The sequence below is a fragment of the Patiria miniata genome, unplaced genomic scaffold, assembly GCF_015706575.1.
Source record: "Patiria miniata isolate m_02_andy unplaced genomic scaffold, ASM1570657v1 HiC_scaffold_1, whole genome shotgun sequence".
Lineage (NCBI taxonomy): Eukaryota > Metazoa > Echinodermata > Asteroidea > Valvatida > Asterinidae > Patiria > Patiria miniata.
Window position 1 is genome coordinate 30,470,299 of NW_024037047.1, and position 22,049 is coordinate 30,492,347.

The window sequence follows — 22,049 nt, forward strand, 5'->3', positions numbered from 1 at the left end:
TTCGTTTGCTTAACACATTTTGTAGAAAATCCACTTTAATAAAGAGTGCAAAAGACACTTGTATTATGTCAAACAATGGCCATAATAACAGAGGTAGAAAAATATTCACCCGTCACCTCTGATAAATTAGGATGGAAAGTCTGTTGTCCTGGTCCCTCGTAAGACCTTAATCTTTTCCCTGAATCTTTCCAATCGTAATTTTCTGTGCACAAATCTCATTCATCTTTTGCTGGCACGTGTCAAGTGTCCTCAATGTCAACCCCTTCCATCCCCCCCCCCCCCGACTCCATCAGCTACCAGCCCGCGAGTGGCCGGAGATAGATCGCCCTCGCCGATAGCCGAGCGGGGGTTCCCCTCGTCCATCGAAAAAATAGTAAGTCGCGCTGAGTCTACGACTGTTTCGTGTAGTGGTGATGTGCCCCACGCCGTACGATAGTTAGGGCTTTTGGCGCGGGGCACATATTACACGAAACGGTAATTGATTGAGCGCGACTCGTTTACGGTGACGTTACACACGCCCTCAACGAAAGAGCAATGAAATGTTAACTCGGTAGGCACGTGAAATTGTGAGCGGTAAGTTTATCACTAAATATCAGAAGATTTTGTTCTTTTTTCAAAATTACCGCTTGTTGGGAACAATTTCAGGGGTCTTATGAAATGTCATGAATGTGTAGATCTATCCGGGGTAACTGCAGTATTGAGAGTCCCAAATTTTCGGACTAGGGTAACTGTCTTTCTCATTTGTATTCTCTTTACCAGTTACCAGGAAAGTAAGTGGTTATAATATAATCTTGGTCTTTTCCAGGCGCGGTTGTGGGGGGGGGGGATAACTAACAGTAACACTCAAGTTTGACCTTCACTACTGTTTACCCACATATCGTGGGTTTGATAGCTATGCTCTGATCATGATGAACTTTGATCTTTTCTAGGAATTTATACATCACCTGATAAAACATCTAGGCCGTCAGTACATGATCGATCTATGTAACATTCAATCCAGTTTTCATTGGCTGCACTGCGTTACCATTTAACACTTGAACAGACTCGAGAACCATCGGACCATTGAGTTTTACGTTGTAAATCAACACATGCCTTTCTTGGATTTTTGAGTGAGTTTTGTATTGTAATATTGATGAATGTAATTTTAAATGTCGCTGATGTTATTCGTTATGAATTTGTTTTTAAAGATGAGCACTACTTATTGTACTTTAATTGTTATTGTCTTGTGATGGTTTAATCAAGGGGGAAAATAGAAAGTTTTATGTACATACATGTAGACATCACATTTAAGATCCATGTTCAAATCACATACAAACTTATCGCGAAAATTCACCTATGCAAATTGGGGTCAACACGCCCCTCATTATGACGTCAACGTTGAGTTCGTGCTTGCGCTCATGCCATCAATTTCAGCCCGACTCACTTCAGTTTTATGAATGAAATCATTATGCATCGGAGAGTGAACATGCCAGAAATTTACAGTAGAAAAGCTCATGATATCTGCTTTCTTTTGCCGAAGAAAGCGTCAAAATCGATGAAATATTGCCTGAGTTTTGACAGTTCAAACATTTTTTAGCGTGTTTTTTTTTAGGAACCAAAACTTCTTATTTTTCGACGGAGTCCATCTTTTTAATCCTAAATTTCTTTCTTCTCGAATTTGGTTGGGGAAAACCTGAATTAGTTCCATATAGAACAGGTTTTCAGCTTTTTAGTGGTGTGGCACATGTGGGTGGTCGGTCTGATACGGCGATGGTCGCGAGCAATATGCATAAAAATTGCTCGCTAGAACTGCCCAAAATTGCGAATGATAGTGAAGTAATCACGTGATATAAACACGTGCAACGTGCATGAGATATATATAGCTCAGTGGAAGACGGTTACGAAGATTAAAGGGATCCCGTTTGATTAAAGGGATCCCGTTTGATGAAATGTGTGTGTGTCTCTTTTTTTCTGTCCCTTTTCCCCTGTATCCCGATGCGACGGGGTTGGGCGGTGGGTTGGGGTGGGGATGGCCCGCGGGTGGGGCGGGGGAGGCCTGCAGGTGGGGTGGGGGAGGGGGAGGGGGAGGGGGAGGGGATGGGGTGGGGGCGGGGGAACAAAGACACAGTGGGTGGAATATGCACATTCTTTGGGTGAAGGGCCATTGCATATATCCAAACACCTTGAGGGGTGGGGTGGGGTCCCCTGGGTGGGGGGAAAGGAACGGGAGGGGGGTACTGAGAACCAGGATAATGGAATATTTCCTGTCTTTCATTTCTAACACCTGCACCATATCAGGACTCCATGGAAGGGGAGTGCACATAAGGGGTTCCCGGTGGAGGGGGGGGGGGGGCCGTGGGGGAGGATGCCTCGTGAGTGTAGAGGGGGGTCGGGGGTAGAGTACTCAAAACCAGGAAGCTTAAAATCCGGGGGGGGGGGGGCTCAAAAGGAGGATGGTGGAATTTCACATTTCCTTTTCTTTTTTTCGGTCCTTGCAACATATCCCAACCCTAGTGGCCGGTGGGTGGTGGGGGCCCCCACCAACACAGAAATCTTGATATGCAAATTAGGTAAACAGCGCCGCTCATTATAGCATCATCATGAAATTCTTGCTGACGCGCATGCCATCTACTTCGGCCAATTTTCGGCCAGACTCCTTCAGTTTTATGAATAATATCACTGTAGGCCTACATCGGAGGATGCACCTGCCAGAAATTTACATGCTGAAAGCAACAGAATGATGTCCGCTTCCTTTTGCCGAAGACAGCGTCAAAATGAAAGGGTGAGTTTTGACGATTAAAAATTGTTTTCGCGTTTTCCTTTTTGGAACTCAAACTTCGTATTGTCCAAGGGAGTCCATCTTTTCAATCCTGTTTTTCTTCCTTCCAACATTTTGTTTGAAATCAAATGAATTAATTCCGAGTAGTTGAGTTTTTTAGCTGGTGAATGGTGTGGCCTAAGTGGGTGGTCGGTTTAATAGTGCGATGGTCGCGAGCAAAATGCATGGAAGTTTATCACTGGAACTGCCAAAAATTGCGAATGATTGTCAATTATTGATCACGCCGGCTATATCCGGCCCGCCGGCACCGCGCGCGTTCTAATAAAAACCCAAGATTAATAAAATGATCGGTTACACCTCTATGTTCCGACACCCCTATGTTCCGACTGCACATATTCCTATTCCTAACCCTAACCCTAACCGGGAGTAACACAATCTAGGTTGTCGGAACATAGGGGTGTCGGAACATAGAGCAGTCACCAAATAATCAAGATGTTTTGTTTTCTGATAAATGATGTGACTTTATTATTGGGAATACCACTTTCTTTTTTTCCTTTCCCCTGCCCTGGATACCATATTCCGACCCTGGGGATGGGGCGGTGGGAGGGGGGGGGGCGGAGCGTGGTGTTCAAACCACGCCAAGAGGGCTGAAATTGTTTTTTCCAACAAGTGAAGTTTGTCTTTTAATTTGGTGCAATGACGTTCCCGACCAGACTTTCTTTTACTGCGATATCATGGACCGGGCCGGGGTTGAGGCGGGACCGTATCATAAGTCCGACGCCTCATAGGTCCGACGCCTCATAAGTCCGATGAGGCGTCGGACTTTATTTATTCCGCCTCATAGATCCGACGCCTCATAAGTCCAACGCCTCAAAAGTCCGACAACGGAAAAACGAGTGTCGGACTTACGAGGCGTCGGAGCTATGAGGCGTCGACCTATGAGGCGTCGGATTTATTAGGCGTCGGACCTATGAGGCGTCGGACTTATGGGCCTTTATTTGGTTAGGGGATGTGATTTTGTCGGACTTATGAGGCGTCGGACTTATGAGCGGACCCCGTTGAGGCCGGGTAGGGGTTGTGGGGGGGGGGGGGGGATTTCCCAAAACAAAGAGGGTGGAATGTCCTTTATGTTCTTTTAGTTATTAATCTTAAGACGTGCTGCTCTTGGGGGGAGAGAGGTGGTGGGGCCACATGAGTCGGGGGGGGGGGTTAAGGTACTCCAAACCAGGAGGGTTGAATATCCCGGGGAGCATCAGAAGGGGAGGGCCTGGAATTTCCCAATCTTCTTCATCATCCTCATCATCATCATCATCATCATCATCATCAGACGTCGTAGGCTACTGCCCGTTGACGCAACAACCGTCCAATTCTTCTGGGTTGTGTGACTGGTGAAGGGGTGATTTCCTTCGCTGAAGGGTCGCCGCAGTTAGTTTATCCACGCTGAGACCGCTCCATCTGGTGAGGCCGTCGATCCAGCGGAGTTTGGTCATTGCATTATATCCCGACCCTTGGAGACAGAGGGTGGGGGCCCCGACAAACTATTCACAGAAACCTTCGTATGCAACTAGGCGAACAGCTCCGCTCATGATGACGTCATTGTCAAGTTCTTGCTTCATTACGCGCATGACATCGTCTTCGGCCAATCTCACTGGGAGTCCATCTCTTCAATCCTATTTTTCTTCTTTCCAACATTTGGTTCGAATTCAAATGAATTTATTCCAAATAGTTGAGGTTTTCAGCTGTCGAATGGTGTGCCACATGTGGGTGGTCGGTTTGATAGTGCGATGGTCGCGAGCAATATGCATTGGCATTTTTCGATGGAACAGCCAAAAATTGCAAATGATTTTCAATAATTGATCACGCCATCACCGCTTGCGTTCTAATAAAAAAAACAAAATTAATCTAAAAAGCAAGATTTTTTGTTTTCTGATGAATGATGCACCTTTATTACATTATTGGGAGTAGGCCTACCCCTTTATTTCATTTCCCCTGTCCTGGATATCATATTCAGACCCCCGGGGTGTGGCGGGGGCGGGGTGTGCGGTTCAAGCCATGCCAAGAAAGCTGAAATTATTTTCTTTTCCAACAGTGATTTTTGTCTTTTTACGGTGGTGGTGCAATTACGTTCCCGACCAGACTTTCTTTTTTACTGCGAGAAGGGACTGGGTTGGGGTGGGGGGGGGGGGGGGTTTGAGGCCGGGTAGGGGTTGTTGGGGGTCGGGGGATTTTCTTCCAGTGATTCTAAGTTCCAAATCTGCATGCCCAGTGGGTGGGTGTGGGAGTGGGCAGGGCTGGTGGATTTACCAAACAAAGGATTGCATATTCTTCAAGTGATTTTATTCAGACTTGCTTGCCCGTGGGTGGAGGGGTGGGGGGACGGGTTGGATTTCCCAAAACAAAGAGGATGGAATATCATTCCTGGGAGAGAGAGGGGGAGAGAGAGGTGGAGGGGTTATAGTACTCCGAACCAGGAGGGTTGAATATCCCCGGGAGAGCCGCAGATGGGGAGGGCCTGGAATTTCTCAATCTTCTTTTGATTTGGTCCTTGCATTATAATCCCGATCCTTGGGGCAGAGGGTGGGGGCCACGACAAACTATTCACAGAAACCTTCGTATGCAAATTAGGTGAACAGCGCCGAATTTTATGACGCAATCGTCAAATTCTTGCTTTAAAATACGCGCATGACATCGTCGTCGATCAATTTCGGCCACTCTCGCTAGGAGTAGGAGTCCATCTCTTCAATCCCGTTTGTCTTCTTTCCAGTATTTGGTTCAAATTCAAATGAATTTATTTCGAATAGTTGAGGATTTTAGCTGTCGAATAGTGTGCCACATGTGGGTGGTCGGTTTGATTGTGCGATGGTCGCGAGCAATATGCATGGACATTTTTCGAAGGAAATGCCAAAAATTGCGAATGATCAGTTAGTCTGTATACAGTATACACGTACGTACGTGCAGCAGAGCAGGGGATCTACCCGATGTTCCCCAATACCGATGTTCCCCCAAATCCATAGGATTAGGGTTAGGGTTAGGGTTAGGGTTATATTGGTAAGGATTTCGAGGAACATCGGTATTAGGGAACATCGGAATTGAGGAACATAGACATGCACCCGTGCAGGAGCTATGGAAGAAGCGTTACAAAGCAAGGATTCCGTTTGTTGATGGCCTTTTTTTTCGTCCCTTACTATCCCAAAGCGACGGGACGGGGTTGAGTGGGTGGGGTGAGGGAGGCCCGCGGGTTGGAGTGCAGGTTGGAAGGGTGGGGAGATAGGGGGCGGTGCACCGGGAACACTCCATGCACATTTTTTATTGACTTGACCCTTTTGGCCTTGCCAATTATCCCGACCCCTTGGGGCGGGGCGGGGATAAAATTTCCTTTGTTCCTAATTTTTCCTTTTTTCCGTGCACCATTATCCAGACCCCGGGGAAGGGGGCGTTAGGGACGGGGGAGGGGCGAATGGGGGATGGGGGCAAATGGGGGATGGGGCCGCGTCCCCACTTCTACGCCTGTGCAATTAAGCGTGGGTGTGCGTGTGTGTGTGTGTGGGGGGGGGGAGTTTAGAGTACTCCGAATCAGGAGGTTGGAATATCATGGTTTTTTTTATTCACCCTTTGCGCTGTCCCCTGGCGCGGAATGGAAATGGGGTGAAAATATCTTATTTTCATGCAATGATGTTTTTGGGTTTTTGGGGGGGGGGCTTTATACGAAAACTTAAAAACAGTAATCATGAAAAATATAAAATTTAATAAAAATGCAAATTGCAGGAACGAATATCTCATATCTATTTTGTGAAAATGTTGTGGCTCTGAAAAGAGCCGTTTTGGTTTTAGTTTGTTGATTCGATGATTTCTTCGAAGGCTTGGCCGACACTTTCTTCTGCTTGCTCGATGTGTTCTTGCTGGCTGGCTTCTTGGCTGGCTTCTTGGCTGGCTTGGCTGGCATGGCTTGGTGGAGGATTTCTTGACAGATGTATATTTGACTTGGATGGCGTTTTCTTGGCAGCTTTCTTGGGTGACTTCTTCGGCGCGGGTTTCTTGACTTTATTCACCATTTTGGCTTTCTTGGCTTTTCTGCAATCTTGGCTTTCATTTCCCGTTCCTTCTTGGCCTTGATTCTCTCCTTCTCCTTAGCTGCATTAGCCTTGGCCGGCAGCCTTCTCTTTCTCCTCGGTGGTGTCAAACTTGAACGTACCAGCGGCTCCCTTACCTGCCATCCGCCGGAGCCTCCAACTTCATTGATTCATGTTTTATTATTTAAAAGTTTACTCTAGCATGGCTTATTACACAGAAATTCTTAGGGTGGATTATCTGGATCCGCACGTCCGTACCCCCGTGGGCGTACCAAACACCTCCCGCATGCCAAAAAAACCATATCTTTTTTCGCCTCTTTGGCCGACGTTCTGACTTGGTGGGTCCTTTTTCCGCAAGTTCAGAATATTTTCTCTAAAAATTGGTGCAAAATACATGTATTTGAAATGCCTTCCTTTGTCAGAAACCAACAAAATAGAAACTGCATTCTCATGTTTAGACGATACACAATGACATCAGAGGAGAATAACAATCAGTACTGACGAACTATTCGCTCACAAGATGCCTTTGATCACTAGTTCTCCATAATTATTTAGAGTATTTTGTATTCGGAGTATTCATCATTTTCCATCGTTTCTGACCTTTCAATAACATTGGACTTAAAGGGAAATCTTAAGGGCTCCGCTAAGCCTCATATAATTATGTCAGACGCATATAGGCCCCAAGTCCGGCAAATCTAATATAAGGCCCATAACTGTTATAAAATTCCGACGCCTAGGTCCGACACCTCATCAGTCCGACGCCTAATAATTTGGAAATTTCGGACTTCCGAGGCGTGGCGGGGGTCCAGGTTTATCATCGGAGGAGTCGGACTTGCGATATATAGGCCTAAGGCCCCAACCTTGATAGTATAGCCTCCCATGCAGCTACGGAACAACTCGAAATTTGGTTAATCAGGGTATATATATATTGTTTTATTTCGTAGTACTATGCAGTTTTCTTTGACCATGGAGGGATGGTTTGACTTTCAGGTTTTGAGTTATCAGTGTTGACTTTATCCAGATTTCGCTTATTCCAATTTGTCAGCGTTTTCACGAAGGGGTGAATTTGCCGCAATAGGTGTTGGGGTCTAATGGTAAGGGTTAGGTTTGGGGAACAGGTATAACATAATGCACCCGTTGAACTTGCAGTGGTTGTCAGAAAAGAGGTTTTAAGTTGGTCACGATTTGGAATAAACATTTCGCATACTACTGACTAACTTTTGAAACACAGATGAAACTTCAAAGATGTACCAATTACATAATAATGGAACAACAATTGCGAGGTACCGGTATCGTAACTAATCCCCATAGATGTTTGTCTGGTCGTGAAAACTAAATCCCACACACTTGTTGTTTTGGCAAATTGCCGATACCCATTCCCCACCCTTTGCACGAATTTGTCTCTTCGTAAAAAATCAAAAGACATTCAGGTGAAGTTTTCTCAACATTGATTGTTATGATTTCGTTGATTTTATCTGATTTTGACCCAGACTTCTTTCCAAAAAATGTTCGTTGCGTGCAATTTCAGCCGGAACAAGAATTTTGAAAAAAGGTATGATTTTTGGATTGATAATTTAGTCCCTCCGTAAAAACGCTGAAAACCTTTTGCAATTTGATTCAAAAATTTCAAAACTATTTTTTAAAAGACTTAAATCTAAAAATTAATGTGGCCTGACGTTGCGAACTTAGCAAGTTCTTCTTCAGAGGCTAATAAAACAGAAATGACAGAGGCACATGCATTAACAAGGGGGTGCACACAAACATGCAGGGGTGAAAGAAGAAACACAAAAGGAGGATTAGGTGGAAAAGGTGTGGAAAGATGCAGGGGAGGGTGGATGAGAGAACAAAGAAACAAAGGGAGATGGCAAACCACAAGGGGTCTGGTCACTTATGAACAGGGGAGGGACCAGAAAGACTTGTCATGCTTACTGCTTACTGCTTACTTACTCTGATTCGATTTTTAAAGAACTGGTTTTTGACTATGTATTAGCCTGGGGGAGATTATAATCTGGATTGTTTGTTTTGCGTCTGTTCTTTGACGACTCTTCGGAATTGCCCCCATGATCTACCCCTTTCGTGAAGTTGGCATCAAGTGTATTTCCTTTTATTTTCATGCCTTTGTTGTTATAACTTCTCGACATTATTGACAAGTGGTGAACATTCATATTCGTACTTGTATTAGTCATCTAAATTAAAAGCAAACACATTCTTGTCCTGGTGTAAATCAAAGAGTAAAAACAGTAAAAACAGCATGCAAGAACTGACAATAGTAAAACTTACATTTAAATTAACCTATGAATAAAATATGCCTGTAAAACACAATAATTTTTAAAATGATAACATAAAGACTGATAGCAAAAAGACACGATGCCTATCCGCCCTGGGCTAGCACTATGACAATGAAATATAACTTTAAAAATATGCCGGGGAAAAAAGGATAAAGAACTTTAAAAATGTTTTTTTTTTCCATCGTCGTAAAATACTAAAAACCACAGGTGCAGATTTTGAAAAGTTATTAAACTTAAATAAAGTTATTTTGTACTGTGTTTTCCAGTGGCTAATTCACAACAAATGATGTAGAGATCTAAACGGTCTTTCATATTTGCTGTATTATTATGTAACTTTGAATATACATGTAATGCCAAATTGCATTTTGGTCAAAAATAAAATGAAGCAAGCTTCGAGTCGAACTCCGATTTGAAAAAATTGACTTGAAGCTCGCCGATCCCCTGGATCATCCAATACATGTACATACACGTATACGTATTTGTATGCAGCATGTATGCATAGTGCCTTGCCGTGGCGTGGGAACGTATCAGATTACATATCGGCCGACCGCAATATCGATCGGTTCAAAAATAGATGGTCCGCGCGGGAATTGACCTGGATTGACCCGCAAACGTTCGGGTTGTCTGTGACGTAGGCAAGTCACCGACATATTTTTCTAAAATGACTGCAAGTGCGCAGGCGTGCAAATTCCCGCACGATGCATAGGCCAAGTTCGTATGTGCAAATGTCTATAAAACTGTACATGTATGTCTAATTTGATTTGAACTCGGTAGGTACCTAGATCGGGATGTTTTAGTTGAAAATTACAGTTACATCATGATCATCACGTCATGTGACGTCACAATAAAGTAAGTGGAGTGCTGTGGCCTCGTGGTTAAGGGCATTGGATTCGTGGCCTGTGGGTAAAGCTGCAGGTCGTGAGTTCGAGTCCTGGCGGGGTCATGGTGCGTGTTAGCTATTGCACATCTCTTTCAGAACCATGTCATTTGCAATATATTCCTCAAAACGGCGAGAATTGTTTTAAAAACCTGGATAAACATAACGCTAGGATCATCCTAGCTAGGTGCGTGTGCCCTTGAGCAAGGCACTTTGTCACTGTCACGCCCCAACTATCGCATCGGTCCCAACTATAGTTGGGCCTGTCCCAACTATAGTTGGGCCTGTCCCAACTGTAGTTCCACAGTTGGGCTGGCCCAACTATAGTTGGGCCTGTCCCAACTATAGTTGGGACGGTCCCAACTGTAAGTTCCATTGTTGGGCTGGCCCATCTATAGTTGGGCCACTCCGATCTTTTTATTTTGCGGTGTCCCAACTATAGTTTACATTGATGTACAACTGTAAAACGTTCCCTTCAGCTCTGATACACGTCTGACTTTACTGGGGACCACTGAAATTAGTTATTGATGGGGCGAATCTATAGTTGGGCCACTCCAATCTTTTTATTTTGCGGTCCCAACTATAGTGTACATTGTTGTACGATTATAAAACATTCCCTACAACTCTAATACACATCTGACTTTACTTGGGACCAATGAAATTATCTATGGGTGGGGACCATCTGTAGTTGGGCCACCGCAATATTTTTATTTGGCGGTCCCAACTATAGTTTACATTGATGTACGACGACTATAAAACATTCCCTACAGCTCTGTTACATACTGTCCGACTTTACTTGGGACCTTTGACATTAGCTATGGGTGGGGCCCATCTATACTAGTTGGCCGGCCATGGCAATGAATTTTGCAAAATGTTGCTGGACAATCAACCCAGCAGCTGGACAACTCATCCAACTAGGCAGTACCACGTGACCGGCCAGCCTTGCGGCATGAATGCACGACGAATACACGGTGCCAGCGCCGCGGAACATTTAATCCAACAAGATCTATGAAGCATCCGGCGCAACTCCAGTCCTAACTATAGTTGGGCCGACCCAACTGCCGCACTATAGTTGGGACAGTCCCAACTATAGTTGGGACCGATGCGATAGTTGGGGCGTGACATCACTCATTGCTTCTCTCCACCCAGGAGTAAATGGGTACCTATGAGGGCAGTGATGGTTATTGTGATTGAATTAGCTTCCTTGCGCCTAACAGGCAACATCGAGCTGTATACTCCCCAGCAGTGTTGGAGCAAAGGCTTTGACCCTCAAGGCCAAGGCCAAGGCCAAGGCTTTGACCCTCAAGGCCAAGGCCAAGGCCAAGGCTTCGACCCTCAAGCCTCGAGGCCAAGGCCAAGGCTTAACCCTCAAGGCCAAGGCCAAGGCCCTGTTTTATGAAATGACCACTGATATAGAACTAATTATAGTCACATGAGTGACACATCATCACGCAAGGGCGGATCCAGAACACAATTGGGGGGGGGGCAAAGAAATGTTGGTCCCCCCCCCCAAAAAAAAGTGGGTCAAAAGATTACGGCTTGGGCTTCGGGGCCCGCTTAAGGGCCCAGAAAAAAATTTGGATTCGAGATGCTCTGTGGTGCGATTTGAGGCAATTTCTGACCATTTTAACCGATGTTTATTTAGGAAAAGATGGTGGTGTACTCATTGCCTGCCTTTATTACGACGTCACATAAAAAAAAATGGTTTCGTTTTTTTTTGGGGGGGGGGGGGCGTGGCCCCTTTTGACCCCCCTGGATCCGGCCTTATCATCACGAATTGCTCGTTACGAAGAACAACATTTCTTAATTGCAATCAACATGCTCGCATAGGCCTACACCGTTTTATGACTGCACTGTATCTATTAACGTATAAGTTCAGGTCTGCAATATGGTTTAACTAAACAAAATAATGATTTACTTCTATATTGACACACAATTCTCCCAAGTGTAACAAAAGGGGATCCAAGAAACTGATTTGGGAAATTTTTATTTGCTGGCCCAACATGGTCAGAAATATCAGCATTATCTAAAACAGATACATGCAAATCTTTAGCACTTATCAGGGAGACATATACAACCAATCAAATCTATTCCATAGTTATATGCAATTAAAGTGATCATCTCATTAGCCCCACAAGTGTACGGAATATTGTTGCAGCAAATCTACTACAATGGTAACAACATGTGATGCTATAAAAGTGGAAGTGTGCCTAACACACAAATCTATATGGTGCTTCCCTCCTCCATCGTACATGTAATACGATTAAAATGGTAACAGCAAAATTTCGAACTGATTTATCTGGAAAATGCAAAACTCTATGGGCCTTGAAGAGCCTTGACTCAAAATTGCAAGGCCCTGAACCCTCAAGGCCAAGGCCAAGGCCAAGGCTTTTGCCCTCAAGCCTCGAGGCCAAGGCCAAGGCCCTAAAATCCAGCCTTAAGGCAGCCTTAAGGCCAAGGCCCAGCATCAAGGCACTACATCACTGCTCCCCAGGGAGCTGAGAGTGAGATAGTATATGGAATGTTTAATTGGCCCAATGATTAGGGGTAATAATAATGTAAAGCGCTTTGATCTTAGTTAAAAGCGCTATATAAGAACCTGTTATTATTATTAAAGGGGCATTCTTGTAAGGCCTATATCTACAGAACTATAGTAGGATTTGTTTGTAACTTGTTGTGTACCTTAATTGACCGAGATGTGTTTATTAGTGCATTTTGTTCGTTAGAAGCAGCAAATGTGCTCAAAATCTAAAGAAGGGTGCTGAACAACCAACCTGATGAAGTTTCAGCTCAGTGATTGCTGTATATTCTGAGAAAAACAACATTCTAAGATCTCGATTTCAAATCAAAAGTTGCTTAGTCACGGTTTGAATTGGGCCTGAATTCAGCGTCCGAGACAGGTTCTCACTGAGCTGATTGCAGTTACGTGATGTCTGGCGTCATGTCAACGCTTGCGCGTGCTTCGCCAAATCAAAAAAATGAACTGCTGATGGAAATTTCCAACGATGCGTCTAAAGACGCATCGTTGGAAATGCCTTCTTTTATTGATTTCTTCAAAATGACAGCATGCCAGAAAGAATAATTTCACAGGGAGTTTAGTCCCCCATCTTTCAACCAAGTATGTTTTTCAACAATAATTATGTCAGTTACTTTTTGGATAACTGCAAATGATGGACCGTAGCTTTAAAACTCTTTCTGGTTTCTCTAGAATCTTCCAGAATTGTCAAGATGCCGATCTTGGAGATCAACACTACTACTAAGGTAGCGGATATCCCATCCGACTTTCTGGTGGAGACTTCTAAAACTATCTCCGAGATGATTGGCAAACCATTGCAGGTAAGGTTGGTAGGCTGTGGCCTCGTGGTTAAGGGCATTGGATTCGTGGCCTGTGGGTAAAGCTGCAGGTTGTGGGTTTGAGTCCAGCCTGGGGTCATGGTGCGTGTGCCCTTGGGCAAGGCACTTTGTCACTCATTGCTTCTCTCCACCCAGGAGTAAATGGGTACCTGTGAGGGCAGAGATGATTATTAACTTGCTTGCGCCTAACAGGCTGCATCAAGCTGTATACTCCCCAGGGAGCTGAGATGGTATGTTTAATTGGCCCAATGATCAGTGGTAATGTAAAGCGCTTTGATCTTAGTTAATAGCGCTATATAAGAACCTGTTACATTGTATTATTATTCCGAATATTCACCTTTTCAAAACTTCACAGCCCAAAAAAATGTACCCCTGTGTAGCACTTTCAAAGGCAGTCCCGAGTTTGTCAAGCAAAAAAATATTTTTCCAAAGATGTTGTATTTTACATGTTTTATATAATACGTGCAATTCCTGGGAAAAAAAAAGGTCTCCAATATTTTTAACAGTTAAGTGTACGTGTATTTCCCACCCCATTGTAGTCTATTGCAGTGTATTTGCACCCAGAACAGCTCATGGCATTTGGGGGTACCACCGACCCGTGCGCCCTTGTCAGTTTGAGTAGTGTTGGCAAGATTTCACAGGATGAGAACATCAAGTATGCCAAAGTCATCACAGAAATTGTGGGCAAGCTGGGCGTTCAACCTGACAGGTTTGTGTATAATTTCTTTTCATGAAAAGTAAATAAAAGTTCAGACTCGAGTCACTTCTTTAAAAACAGGGGTGTGAGTGACCACTGATAAAAATAGCTGAAAACAGCTGAAAAAGGTGTAAAAAAGCTGAACTTTGGAAATCTATACTCTTGTACACAGCAAGTGAGGGAAAAAAGCTGAAATCGGCTTTAAAGCTAAGATTTCACACCCCTGTAAAAAATGACTCGACTCGACTCGAGTCACTTCTTTCAAATGACTCGATTCAACTCGAGTCACAAAAATCAGTGACTTGTTACAACTGTGTGGAGGGGTGACCACTGCCTGAATCCTGCAAAATCCTGCGGCAGTGACTGTCAATATGTCGAGGCTTGGCCAGTGACATCCTGGAGCAGTACGGAGGATTTCAAGCATAATCCAGGCCTATATTTATGCATGGCTGAGCAAAAACAACACGAGGTCTGGCCCAAGACCTTGACAAAGTGCATCCTACGAAATCAGTAACGCACTTTTGCCATGTAACCTCAACCCTCCAAATTCCTCCATTTTGGCAAATAGGATTCTGGGTGGTTAGGGTTAAATTTTGCACCTGTAATTCTTTTGAAAATTGAAAAAGTGATTGAATCGGGGGAAAACAGATCCAAACATACCCCTTTTTAAAAAGTGTCAATATAAATTTTAAGGGGGGGGGGGGGGTTTCTGTAAATTGTGTAGTGTTAGTAAAACATGAATATGCATTTTAATTCCTCACTTGTGCTTTGTTCCCAGGATGTACATTATCTTTACAGACCTGGTCAGGGACAACGTTGGATTAAAAGGAACCACCCTTTCGGGTCTTGATAAACTTGCTGGCAAAAAATGAAGTTGTGAATGATAGTCACTATCATCAGTGATAAAGGCAAGTTAGTGTAGCCGCGAAAACTGACACAATGGGGATTAACTATGCAAACTAAACTAAGTTCAGGATCTTTGAAAGGAAAAGTCGCGAGGAAAGTGAGTGAACTGAATTGCGGTTTGACCATGTGGCAGCTTATATAGGGGGAACAAACAGGGGGATACACTACCAAGAAAGGGGCGGGGAGTCTTAAGTAAAACTAACAAGATTTTTTTTTTCTAAGGGGAGTTACTCCTATTTAATACACTACAAACATATAAAAAATTGTAACTAAAACTTGGCCCTGCCACATTAGCGACCAGTGGCAATCAAGAATTTGGCTGAGCAGAAATGAATTGACCGATCCATGAAAGGGTCAATGTAATGTCATTTTTTAATGCACCTAAGTGTCTCATTTAATTCTATTTTCAATTTTTGTTTTGCCATTTTCCAGGGTATTTTGGTGTCTTTTTTGGTTTCTATGCTTATGCAAATTTACATGTTCATGAGCTGTTGTAAATATTCTTTTCTTTGGTGATTTTATTGTCGTGTCAGTACATGGAATGCGTAGCTGCAACATGCATTTTGGCTTTTGAAGGGTGCAATTATTGGCAACGTGCACGTACAGTGAGCTGAGTAGGGCTTACTGGGTCCGTCTATTGATATTGGTTTTACAGAAGTTATAATCATGGCAGTGGATTGATTCTTTTTACTTGATGGCCTTAGTGTCATGTTTAAGGAATGGTGCACAAATAACAGTACTTTAAAGGCTATTTTAAGATTTCCTTCTTCCCTTGCATAAAATCCTTCAAAAATGGCTTCAAATTTCAGGTACCAAATGTGTGTGTTAAACGTGATGAGGGTAATGAATTTTTTTTAAATATCGAGTAATTACCCAAAACCAAAACAAGTAGGCCTAATGATTAAATTATGTGACACATTTGCGATTAAAGTAATATTAACCCTTACTCTCTGAGGGTAGTTTACTGCATGTCAGTTGGTTATGCCAATGCCCTCCAGCTGCAGTTTATTGGAGGATACTTTGATGTAGCAGTGAAGGCTCCAATTGGCAGGAGTTGGAGGCCCTGGAGGGTGCCTGATACTGACCAGCTGGGGGCACTTGATTGTTATCAGAGGACTCTCATTGTTCTCTGTGGCATGTATTGGAGTGCCTGTCCAGTTACCCTTGAAATGACATGGCAGATATTGGAGGGCCATGCAAAAAACATAGGAGATTTTCTTGAGGCACATATTGGCATGCGTTGGAGGGTCTAGTAGGGTAAGGGTTAAAATAACGTTTTTTTCCCTCAAATCAGCATATTCTGGAAAAGTATTGGTATTCTTTTATTTTGAAAGACATGAAAGAAGCAGCAAATGTTAAGTCTGACATCATACTTACATGAAGTTAAATGAATGTACATGTAGTATCAAAGTTTGCCTGAGGAAGTAATCCGTTGTCTTGAATGAATGAATAAATAAATGCAGTTTGTAATGGAGTCAGTCACAAGTCACCACAAGGCAATCGCAAATCCTTGTCTTAAGTCAAACGAACAGTGACAAAGGGATTCCTTTGTCATTTTTCATCCCCTGTTACTTGTGATTGACTGGTGAGGGACTAGTTTACAAGTTGGCTTTAAAGAACCTAGCCAGTTTTCAACATTTTAAAATGATAATTGGTAATGTTTTACATTAACAAAGCCAGTTATATGAAGTTTACAAAATATACACGTTCATTTTAGTTACATTGTATGGTATCACATATCCTGAGATAATTTGCATCCTGAGAAATAACAATGATAAGAAATACATGTACATCTAAAATGTGTTCCAATACAACACGGACCAAGAGTGTTCTTAAACATTCTGTCTTATGTCTTGAATGCATGATTGACCCTGTGGAAACAGGAACACTAATATCCCATTTATGTGAAGCAATCGTGTGCTGTAACAATGTTAGTCCGAAAATTTGGGACTCTCAATACTGTGTATGAGAGTCCCAAAACTTAAGGTATTGAAAACATGCAAAATAAGAAAATAGACTGGCACCTAAAACAACCAGTCCAACACAGCTTCAGTACTGCATCAATCAACCATGCCAAAAGAATTCAAGAAACATGTGACATGAAAGGGGAACTAGTCTCAGTTTACTACACATTTCTCCTTAGTCAACCCACCAGACTATTGAAACTGAATGAAGAGGACAGTCTTTCCAAATAGTTGTACCATGGTAGGACATGTACCAGTCTAGTCTTTAGCCCCATTTTGGAATCACTTGACTTCCCTCTCATGTGCAAAATATTGAAGAAAAGTCTCCTTTAAAAATTGAATTGAGTCTGCAAACTTGCTTGGTGAAATACTGAGGACATTTTCTTCGCCCCAGTGGAATTTTTGGAGAAATTTGCTGGCTAAACTTTGAGTAAAGTGGGCCTGATTTAGTTTTGCACGTTTCAGAGCACTCCAGAGCCCTGTCTGTAACTATGTATGAAGACTTGGAAATCCATTAAATATTCAAATGAATGTCTATAAACAGATCATGTCTTTTGTGCACGAGGTTGTAGAAAAATATTTTGTTATTCATAGTTAACAAGATGTCAGTATAAAAGTCTTCCTAAAATCTAAATTATAATAAAAGTTTGCGACACTTATTCTCTAAAGCTTGTCTTTGTCATGTGGAATTTTTTAAAACATTGCTTTGCAGAGTATTGACTATGGATGGAGTACTTGTAAATTTTGTGCCGCAAAATTGTAACCATTCCCCCCCCCCCCCCCCCGATACTGTATCAGTTTTGTTTTAACAAAGACTTTGAAAAGAATGCCCAAATTTTGATGCATTATTTATCTTATTAAAATATTGTGCTAAACGCATTTGTAGAAAAAACACTTTAAAATATAGAGTGCAAAAGACCCCTGTATTACATCAAACAAACAATGCTCATATCCACTGGGGTATAAAAATATTCACCAATCACCACTTATAAATTAGGATGGAAAGTCTGTTGTCCCTCATAAGGCCTTGCCTTATATTGTCCCTCGCAAGGCCTTGTACTTCTTATTTTCATTTAATCTTTCCAACCGTGTTTTTCTGTGCACAAATCTCATTCATCTTTTGCCTCCACTGGCACGTGTCGTAGAATGCGCAAATCCTGCACTTCCAAGTGTCTTCAATGTCGACCCCTTCCACTTCCCGTTCCTCTGTCCAGTACGCCCGGCAGTGGTCGAGTCGCTGCCGCAGCCAATCAGCATCAAATTCTACCGTCTCCTTGGCGACTGTCGCGCTGTTATCCCGGCCGCTGAACTCCAGTGTGAGAACTTCCACGTGCGAAAGGAACTCAAACTGCTGCAGCACAATGGTCATCAGCTCACCGAGTGTAATGCTTGTTCTGAGACCATCTCCTAGCGCTCTCACATAAGGAAGCAGTTCATCAATCAGGACCTGATCGGGATCCATTCTAAGCGACCTCAGGACCTCCCGGCCGTCAACGCGCCCCCTCACCAGGTCGTCCAGCATCTGTTTGTACAACATCATCTGCATCTTGTAGGCTTGCATCTGCTGTCGACGTATAGGCCTCGACAGATCCCCCCTTGTCTTAAACTCCACCAGCTCAAACCGGCCGTGACTGTCAAATCTTAACTCATCGATTGTGCCAACAACTAGGAACTGGTGGCCAAGGGGCATCCCAAAGATAGGTATCTCTCTCGCACAGGGTTCCCCACACAGAAGCAGTCCCCTCAAGGAAACGATAATATTGATGAGCCTAATGCTGTACCTGTCCTCACGAGTCTTGGCTTTGACTGGAACATACTTATTCACTTCACGATCTGCAATTGGAAATGAAAGATGTAAGAAAGCAATGCATTCATATTCATTTTACAAATTTTACAAATGTTAAGCAATTTACAGTGACTTAACTATATACAACTCTTTAAGCCTGCTGAATCCAGCAGTATTATCCCAATTGCAAATGAAGTGATAAGTATGTTGAGCCAACAAAGTCAAATCTAGCAAAAAGATCTTTGTCCTCTTTTCTGTTCAATGGGGTCAAAAAATGACAGCTCACTGCTGAATTCTATTGGTCTGGGCCCAGTGAAGGCAAAACATTCTTGAAGGCAACTATCCTGTGGTAATTTACACCCATGACCATGTACCTATAGCTTTTGCCCCAACTACATATGTACATGTATACTCCAACCTATACTTGGACGACTGTAATAATAATTTGGGAGGCTAATCATCCTTACTCGCAGCTGGTATGCTGAATTGCGAAGGACGCGGCTACAACGTGGTCGGGCCTCTGGCACGTGAAGGCGCCTATGGCTGCCGGCCACATCGACCCATGACCACGGAGCACAGCCTGAGATCGAAAGTGTTTGATTTTTCCGGAGGGAGGAAAACCGGAGGGCCCGGAGAAAAACCCTCGTGGCACAGGAGAGAACCAACGCACAACTCTACTAACTCATATGCGATCCGCAGCCAGGATTCGAACTGTGGTCATGGTGGTCACCTTGGTGAGAGGCGAGCGCTTTACGCACAAGCCACCCATGACTGTAGCTATAATTGGGATCATCCCAGTCATAGTTGAGATCGGAGCAATGCTACACTCGGGTGATGCTTTTAACACCTCGGCGCAACAAACCCACCTCGCTTTTCATGAATTTTGTTCCCCCCACTGGCAGCAGCCACTACTGCCTTGACTGCAGCTTTATGCTTGGCAGGCATGGCTGGTGTGGTCTCCACGATGAATTCCAAGTCGGGCTTCCAGAAGTTGTAGACCATCTGCTGTTCGCACCATAACTGGGCAACCAGATTAGACACGGTCAAGTAGGTGTTTCCAAGTCGCAAACTTTCCTTGCTGCGAGCATTCAACTCATAGGGCAGTGAAGAGGAACGTTCAGATTTGTCAGTTTTAGGGCTACTGATGGTGAGACCAGAAGTAGATGAGGCTTCATTGCTCAAACCTTTGAAGACCGGATTAGAATTGTTAACAGTTGCACCACCAGCCACTGAAGTTTGCTCAAATGCTTCGTAGGCCTCGTGCAGAGCTCTGTTCTGGCTCTCAGTTATCGATTCTTGGGAATCTTCTTTATCTTCGACATCCATTGAAACTGCAGCTTCTGTTGCCTCAAACGTGTCAAAGGCATCCAAAGCCCGATGAAGCAAGGCATCATCTTGAGACCCGAAAGCGAATTCGTCATGTGCATCATCCATGATCGAAGCACAACTGATTTGATGAGATTCAAACGGTGGGTTAATTTGATGTGGGTTACGATTTATGTTGGTTTGTAAATTGTAAGAGTTGGCAGTTCGCGTGACCAGATGTTTTGTCAAATTTGAAAAAGATGTCTGCTCAGTGATATACCATAGACATGATAGAAAAAAGGTGAGTGACTGTGAGTGTGAGCTCACTTTTTTCACATCCCTCAAAAAAGTCAAAACAGTCTGCCAACAACAGACTACCAAAAATGTGGTACAAAAATAACAAAATGAAAATCTCCAAATTTCTAGGCTTTTTTTAAGGCTGGAAAGATTGCTGGATGATCATGCCCTCACACACCACATCATTCTTCAATCCATCACTTTCAACCTCTTCCTTCACGTGGTGGTCTGTGTTGGGCTTGAATCGTTTTGCCTTGGGCACGTTGGGTGGCAACATCGATTCCGAACAACAGCTGTTTATGTTCAGGTTGGTTTCTTTGTCAACAATTTTCCGGCCAGCAGACATGTTCAAATTTTACAGTCTTCTACTCATAGTTGCTGATCATAATGTCGGTTTTCAGATATCCTCGTAAATCTTCCATCTGGTTCATTTCCCAACTAAATAACAGCGAAACATTGCACGAAAATTCGGAAATTGTTCGTGTTTCGCTAGTCCACTGCTTCCGGGTACGGGTGTTTGTTGATTGATATTTCCCGCGAAAGATATAGCTGTAATTTATACCGTATTCATCCGCTAAATATTAAATTTTAATGGCAATAATATATGTTCATGACAGTAGAAATAAAGGGAAACACAGCGAATATTCCTCACTACCATTAAAAGGAACGAATATTCTCCTTTTAGGGTTACAATAACCAGAATCGTGCGCCCTATATTAGTTAGCGGCGCTGGGTTATACCGTTTAGCATTGAAGTGCATCGGCTGCTTCCCAATCGATATGGGGGTCAAAGGTCACATAATAAACGAGCGTTTTTCTCCTTGGAGATGTTGTGCCCATTCTTGAAAATCACGCATTCTCGAGAATGGGCATGCACATTCTCGAGAATGGGCGCGCATTCTTAAGAATGAGCGCCCATTCTTAAGAACGAGCACGCGTTCTTAAGAATGAGCGCTCATTCTTAAGATTGGGTGGGAATATCACGTGCACAATTTATGAATTTTGCCCAATCTTAACAAACATTGCACGACATAATTATGTTAAATGAATTGTATAGCGGTTAAAAGGGAAATAATTCATATAAAGAGGAAAGAAAATGTGCTATGCTTCTGTACTCGTATAACTACGATAATTTGAATCAAATTAAACCTGTTATTATTGCTTTTTTCTGCCCACTATGGGAAGTTTTGTAATAACGGAGGACTGGGAACTAGTCTGGGAAGTGCTTTGTTTAGGCTAGACAAGTTACAAGTCCCTGCATGTATCATATGCGTGCCACGAAAAAAAAACGATGTCCAGAAGCTGCCAAAATTGCTCTTTTGACTAGATAGGAATCCAGCTCTGCGACGTTATGGTGGGATGTGAACAATAAATTGGTGGCACTATAGCACTATGGGATGTCGCAGTATTCATTCTCATTCTTCACATTTTTCATTCTTACGTCCCCCCCCCCCCCCCGCTTTTATTATCCCAAAAATCAGAATTCTTTGCACTAGTATTATTATGTCTCTTATATTTTCCCGGTCCCCCCCCCCCCCATATCAATACGCCTTTACTTATCATATCCACTCTACATGTACTTTTCAGCGCTTTGCGTTGCAACAGTATAATTATTGAGAATCAGTGAACGAGGATTTAGCTAGACTTGCCAAGCGCAGCCGGTGCTCGGCATCGACAAGACCGTTATCTTGTCGCGCATTCTCAAGAATGTGCGCTCAATCTGGAAGAGTTATTTTTTGCCAAGATTG

The 22,049-nt window shown here is 43.3% G+C and overlaps 2 protein-coding genes across 4 annotated transcripts; one reads left to right on the plus strand and one right to left on the minus strand.

The window, feature by feature from the left end:
- The first annotated feature begins 467 nt into the window (after window positions 1–467).
- LOC119728560 (macrophage migration inhibitory factor-like) lies at window positions 468–15,816 on the plus strand. Of its 3 annotated transcripts, none has more exons than XM_038200852.1 (4): window positions 468–573; window positions 13,202–13,329; window positions 13,887–14,056; window positions 14,823–15,816. In XM_038200852.1, the coding sequence occupies exons 2-4, from the start codon at window positions 13,222–13,224 to the stop codon at window positions 14,914–14,916; spliced, it is 372 nt and encodes a 123-aa protein (XP_038056780.1). In that variant the 5' UTR covers window positions 468–573; window positions 13,202–13,221; the 3' UTR covers window positions 14,917–15,816. The 3 variants fall into 3 exon arrangements, with proteins under 3 accessions (XP_038056780.1, XP_038056794.1, XP_038056786.1); XM_038200866.1 differs by having other exon boundaries at window positions 517–573; window positions 13,212–13,329; XM_038200858.1 differs by lacking the exon at window positions 468–573 and adding an exon at window positions 960–1,109.
- A 2,145-nt stretch (window positions 15,817–17,961) lies between these two features.
- Window positions 17,962–21,068, minus strand: LOC119728582 (exonuclease V-like). Its single transcript, XM_038200878.1, has 2 exons — window positions 19,567–21,068; window positions 17,962–18,747 (listed from the first exon to the last, which is right to left on the minus strand). Exons 1-2 carry the CDS (start codon window positions 20,132–20,134, stop codon window positions 17,984–17,986), a joined length of 1,332 nt encoding a protein of 443 aa, XP_038056806.1. The 5' UTR covers window positions 20,135–21,068; the 3' UTR covers window positions 17,962–17,983.
- Window positions 21,069–22,049: the final 981 nt, after the last annotated feature.